General features: G+C 44.5%; 1 protein-coding gene across 1 annotated transcript; it reads left to right on the forward strand.

Annotated features, from left to right (window-relative positions):
* Positions 1-1,680: 1,680 nt before the first annotated feature.
* aqp10b (aquaporin 10b) lies at positions 1,681-5,185 on the forward strand (the record flags this gene model as incomplete). The annotated part of the gene is made up of 6 exons (XM_083645944.1): positions 1,681-1,792; positions 2,812-2,938; positions 3,043-3,180; positions 3,422-3,540; positions 4,031-4,248; positions 4,981-5,185. Exons 1-6 carry the CDS (start codon positions 1,706-1,708, stop codon positions 5,183-5,185), a joined length of 894 nt encoding a protein of 297 aa, XP_083502070.1. The 5' UTR covers positions 1,681-1,705.
* Positions 5,186-6,747: the final 1,562 nt, after the last annotated feature.

Here is a 6,747-nt window from a genome sequence, read left to right on the forward strand (position 1 = left end):
AGAGTTGGAAGGTTTTCTGACCCCATACGTTTCCAAGTTCAATTCCAACAACTGTCAGCAGTCTATTGTGTCCATCAACCGCCATATTATCCCTTTGAAGTGTTAGTGTGTTAGATGATTTATGCTCAGGTATTGTTGCTGCCATACACGACGATACCAACTAACGTGTGGGACGTAAGTATAGGATGTGTTGTATATGTCCTGATATGTGTCTTGTCATTTTAAACTACTTGTATTTTATTTATTATTATTTTATTCCTTTTTTTTCTTTTCTTTTGTCCCTACCCCTATCCCTCAAGAGGCCCTGCCTTTTGCCAGGTCGCCACTGTAAATAAGAATCTGTTCTTAATGACTTGCCTGGTTAAATAAAGGTTAAATAAAAAAAATAAAAAGTGTCCTAAAGCAGCCGTTCTCAACCTTTTTCGGCTTGTCACCTACTTGATTCATAATCAGATGCATAGAAAACTGTTCTGTATTTCACAAGAAAAAAAGGAAAATATACTGGAGAAAAAATCTGGTGGAAAAAAAGATAAATGTTTATAGTAGAAATATGTTTGGTTCCTATTCCATAAATCACCTTGTGGCCCCCTCTTGTTATCTGGTGACCCCCTGGAGGCTCCTGACCTCCATTGTCATAGACACTGAACTCACTCACTTAAAGCATCAGCTAAATGTTTTGATTGTTCATGTCAAACTGACAGTGGAGGGTTTTGAAGTTGCCACTGTTGACTTGCCCTTATAGGCTGCTTGGCAACGAATGAGACCCCAAATGCTAAATGATATAATATGAGTTTGATGTCGGAGCTAAAGTGTTGATTCAGTTGAACTAATGCCTTTGAATTCTATTTGTCTCTATGTGCTTGTGTGTTGATGGCAGAGTTTGTTATTTTTTGTCAGAAAGAGTGACTCATAACTGTTTGTGTGTTTGGAGTCTGGCCTCATTGTCCTCATTCTCTTCACAGCTAAATTGACCTTAAGTTGAAAATGACAGAAGATGGCTGCTTTGTAGATCACGCATTATCACAAGGTTTCAATTGGGTGAATGAGGGTCTCTGTGGGTGCATGGCCTCATTCAATTAGGCCCCAGTTGTTTTCATAGGCCAGAGGCACAGCTGCTGCAGGGAACATGATTGATTGATTGATTTCTTTATTAATGTGTCACACACCTATGGTGCCCAGCCCGCATGGGCTTATGTATGTATATATAATAACCAATCAAATGAGAGGAACAATCAGAGGCAATCCCCGGGAGGTGAGCTCTCAGCCAACCAGTCAAGCAAACCAACATGAAGCCTCAAAAAGAAGAAAGGTCCAAGGCGGCACTCTTCTGGCAGAAAGTAAAAAGCCTTTATTTCCTTAGATGGCTATATCATTTTGAAAAGTTTAAAAACATAGCTAGTGCATGTTAAAAGAGCTGGGACATGACCGACGTGAAGCCTATTTGAAGGAGTGCTTGAGAAGTACTTTGGCCCATGCACGCTGTTATTTAGGCACCATAATATCCCACAAAGCCGTATCTCTTCTGTGGTGCGTGCAGCCACACACCACTGCCTGAGCCTGAGCCAGGCCATAAAGCGAGTGACGTAGCTCAATAGGTCGAGTATGAAAGGGCAAAGCCGGCTCAGTCAGGCGGAGAGCGGAGAGCTGCCCGCGTCCGATCCCCCTGGTGGCGTCTGGCCGGACGGTGCAGAGGAAAAGCTCAGGGATGGAGAGGCTTCTGAGGAAGTGTCACATGAAAAACCAGCTGCTCAGGGAGTGCATGGCCGAATGCCTGGGAGTCTATATCATGATTGTGAGTGATTTTCTTACTTCATGTAATTGATAGTCACTTTATGTATTTGACCTTTTCTGACTTGCTTTGGTTAAGGTAAAAGAGGTGAACCCGCGAGGGTCTTTGTCCAAACTGTAGTAAGCAGGAGTCTCTTGGGGATTTGCTGAAATGTTGGTGTGTCGAGGTTTTGTGCGATAAAAATCTGTTCTCAAGTTTGCCAGGTGGACTAGATAAAGTAGATGCAACCTCTTTAACTTGAAAATCATGTGTCCACAACTATTCATGATTCCATGACAGAAACCTGCTGAGCTAAAGACAGCTCCTTGTCATCTTTGTGTGTAAAATACAGGGTCTGCGTCCGTTTGAATAAGCGGTAAAATATAGAATGTGATCAATTCTTTCTTAGCCAATGCAAGCCAAGTTCTCAAGTGAAGTATTTGATATATTTCCTTTGCAGTCTGGATTTAACAGAAATGAAAAAGGTTGACTCTCTTGTTTTGGTGCAGCTAGTGGATCCTCACAATGGATAACCAAGGACTTTGGCCCGGAAGAGAGAGGAGTGAGAGAGAGAGAGAGAGAGAGAGAGAGAGAGAGAGAGCGAGAGAGAGGAGTGTGTGTGAGAGAGAGGGGGAGATGGGACAGGTGAGGTGAGAGAGAGGGTTTAAGAGCGAAAGAGAGCAGTGTAGGAGTTCCCTAAACAGTAGATGGGTGATAGTGATTTGGAATCAAATGTTTCGTTCATCCCTGTTTTGGTACGTTTGGGTGGTTTTGATCCCTCTGAACAGTCCAGACTCACGGTCTATCTCGCCTGACAGGGCAATTAACAATTACAACTCCAATCATAAAGCAATACACTTCCTGAGAAATAGGGTCCATAAAAAGTTGAATTACCCTGAGGCAGTCCGCTTAACTGTTCAACGTGAATATGATCAACTAATTAGGTGTTTCGAGTCTCATAAATCAACAAAGTCTTGCAGATTGAATCTCCCATTATGTCATATTGTGCTGTTACAGCTCTCCTGTGTGTCGTGCATTTGCAGCTCTTCGGCTGCGGCTCTGTTGCCCAGGTAACGACGACTCGAGATAACAAAGGGCAATACCTGTCAATCAACCTGGGCTTTGCTCTGGGAACGACCTTTGGGGTCTTTGTGTCTCGTGGCGTTTCAGGTGAGACGTGGATGGATATTCACAAGCTCCTATGCAAAATGCACTTGTTTTATGTCGGCTGTGTCATTTGGGAACCAAACTCCTGATTTTATTCTGCTTTTAAGGAGCGCACCTGAACCCCGCTGTCTCTCTGAGCCTGTGCTTTCTGGGCCGACATCCTTGGCTAAAGCTGCCTTTCTACGTCTTCTTCCAAGTCCTTGGAGCCTTTCTGGCTGCAGCCACTGTTCGCCTGCAGTACTATGGTGAGCCTGCAGAGGCAGCAGGCAGCAGCAGATCCCTGCAATTTGAATCTGTCCATCTGCCCAAGTACACTGGCTGCACGAGTTTGTCCTGGTGGTACAAGTAGAGTGCAAGAGGCAGCACATACCTGCAGACCATTGTACATTCAATTCAGAAGTGTGTGTGTGTGTGTGTGTGTGTGTGTGTGTGTGTGTGTGTGTGTGTGCCTGCATGCGTGTGTGCGTGCGTGTGTGGTGCTCGCAGATGCCATCCAGTCGTACAGCGGAGGTGAGCTGACAGTGACCGGTCCCACTGCCACAGCGGCCATCTTCTCCACCTATCCTGCAGACTACCTGAGTCTGTGGGGGGGCGTCATGGACCAGGTCAGACCCTGTCTGTCACCGCCTTCAGGCCTGGGTGGCACGCTCCAAATTCTGTTTTAGGAACTTAAAAAGCAGTTGAACTTGACTTGAACTTCCCAAAGGGGATGAATAAAGCGGTATCTTGCCTTTTATTTCACACATTGATTGTTAATGTGGTGTGCTCACAGTGCCCCCTATCTATGTGAGACGTATATAACAAACCCTGCTGGCAACTGTCAAATTAATGTTTGTCATTGCTGAGGTGTGGTCACACAGACTCACCATATCTGCTATCTAGATCATGTGTGATATGATCTGAGGGTTCATGCCACATCGTACAGGCGATGATGTGTCATCAGAATCAGTTTTCTGCACTGAAATGTCTCATGGTGACCTTAGTGCAGAGAGAGATCAACTTAAGAGAAACTTCCGAAGCTCTTGGACAGTTTCAAAGTGCGTAGGCTATAACATGCACAAGATGTGATGCACGCAATGGTACCATGTTCTCCAGGTGATTGGCACCGCTGCCCTGCTGGTGTGCATCCTGGCTCTGGGCGACAGTAAGAACTGCGTGTGTCCTCCTGGTCTGGAGCCCGTGCTGGTTGGAGCAGCGGTGATGGTCATCGGGGTGTCTATGGGATCCAATAGCGGCTACGCCCTCAACCCTGCCAGGGATTTTGGGCCCCGCTTGTTCACGTACATCGCTGGCTGGGGAGTTGATGTTTTCAAGTTAGTGATGATCTACACCAGGGGTGGCAAAACTAAGGCCCGCGGGCCAACTACGGCCCGCTGCCCGTTTTTAAGTGGCCCGCCATGAATTTAGCACTTTTTTTTGGGCTAAAAACGTTTTTCCGTTTTAAAGTTTAAACGGAAAACGAAAACGAAAACGGGAAAGAAATGGAAAAACAAAAAAATAAAGAAAAAGAAAAAGAAACAAAAAACAAAAACAAAAAAACTGATTCCCCCATTTCGTTTTTTCAATTTAAAACCATTGAAAATGGTTTATACTTGAGTACCCTGACCTGGTCTATTTATTTTTAAACATTTTTAATACTGAATGAATGTTTAATACTAATGTTATGTTCAATTATCTGTCTTAACCTGTTGGCACAGGAAAAGAACATTTGAAAACATACAGAAATACCCATTGTAATAGGTGAGCACATCAATAAACTATGTGTCATATATTTATTTAGGTAGAAATAAAACTTTTGGTGGCACAAGGGTTTTCTGGTCGAATTCTTTTTTCCTGCGAAAACTGCCGCGCTTAATATCGCTTGGCCCGCGACTCCTTATATTTTTTTGTATGCGGCCCACAACCAAAAAAGTTTGGCCACCCCTGATCTACACAGTAACACTCATTCCTTGACTAAATAAAGACACTGTTAGTGCGGGATTAATGATGACGATGAAGACAGTTGAATTTGAATCCTACAGAATGTTCTCTTACCGTCTCCACAGGGCCGGAGGTGGATGGTGGTGGGTGCCGCTGGTGGCCACGTGTGCCGGGGCGCTGCTGGGATCGCTGATCTACGAGCTGCTGATCGAGGTGCACCACCCGTCTCAGCTGCAGACCCTGAGTCAGCTGCAGGCCCTGGGTCAGCTGGAAGGGCTGCAGGCAGACTCTGAAAAGCCCAAGGAGGGGCAAAATGAGTCCAAAATGTAAAAAAAGAAAAGGAAAAAAGCTCCCAAGGTTCGACATATTTTGGCATGGAGACTATATACAGTATCAATTAAATGCCATTTATGAGTACACATTGAAACTGTTGGTGTAAATGTGTCCGTCAATGTCAACCACTGGGTTTTCTGTTTGCAGTTGTTCCGTAAAACAATTTTACATGCAGGCAGATCTCTCATTTTTGCTCCGTAATATGAATTCCAGGTGATCAGAATGAGAACCTCTGTCACTCCACTGCCCCGAAGACGCTGGACTCTGGGGATGAAACCTACTGCATGAAGCCATCTCTCTTCCACACATTTATTTTTGAAACAGCACAAAAGTGTATGGCATTTCGGCAAGCAGACCACAACCATGGAAAAGAAAATGACACGAGTTTCCACTATTTTCGCTATATAAATATGATATGACATATAAAAAGATACAAACAGAAATCCACCCATAGGCCTCCTTCACGCGACCACGAAGGCTGGTTTGAGACATACAAAAGAAATGTGAGTACGGCAAGCACTGATCCTGTAGATACAAAAAGAACTGTCTCCAAGAGATAAACATTTTTGTTGTATCCATACACATTAAGACGACACAACCCCCACACTACGCTCTCCCTCTGCCTTTTAATTACAATGTATAGCGCCCTCTGGGGGGAGGGAAATTATTATTTTTTTAAACCTCAAATTGTTTCGGGGGGGGGGGGGGGGGGCGGTACAAGTACAAATACTATACGTATTCACATTATCATAGCAAGTAACTAAAACCAGAACGCTTTCTTTTAGTGTAATTATATGTATTTACATGTCAAAACTCGTACACATATACTACTGGCAGCAAGCCTTACCTCTCGTCTAGCTTAACGGTTAATACATCACAGCATTCACGCTACACAGGTTACAGCGTAACCTCCTTTTTCCTAAGAAAACGCCGTCAGAGACTCGCATCTCCTCTCTCTGTTGCACGTAAATCGCACGTCTACTACTGTTGCATCCAGTAGTAAGATTCGACGCAACTTGACTCACACAAATACCAACAGCAGTAATGCATTTTGTATAAATAAATATTACAATATTGTTGCAACATAAAAATCAGTGTCGGAAATTCTCCAAACCCCTTTTTGCTCCAGATGTCTATGATCGACCGGGCGCCGACTTGAGAACAGTTACTAATCAGCCTCTGACATCGAAATGGGGCCGGAAATACTGATCTGAGGCCAGCTAGTAGAGTGTTTCTTCATACAGTGGGGCTGAGAGAATGAATTGGATTATTCAACGCAAGGACAGGAGACAAACGATGAGTGTGAACGCCATGGACAATGTGGAATACGAGAAAATGTCGGCACGACAGTGAGTGGAGCACAGTGGGAGATGTATTGAGGAAGTATGTGTTACATGAAGAGACAGGTAAGTAGCTACAGTCAGTGCAGAGTGACAGTGACGGCCATGGAAGGACAAGAAGACATGTTCGACAGTATGGCTGATAATAAATGCTTTGCTCGGGGGGGGGGGGGGGGGGATTGTTCGAGAGCCATCACAGGTGTGTTCAGTTACAGGTGT

The sequence above is a fragment of the Poromitra crassiceps genome, assembly GCF_964638095.1.
Source record: "Poromitra crassiceps genome assembly, chromosome: 11".
In the NCBI taxonomy this organism is placed as follows: Eukaryota; Metazoa; Chordata; class Actinopteri; order Beryciformes; family Melamphaidae; genus Poromitra; species Poromitra crassiceps.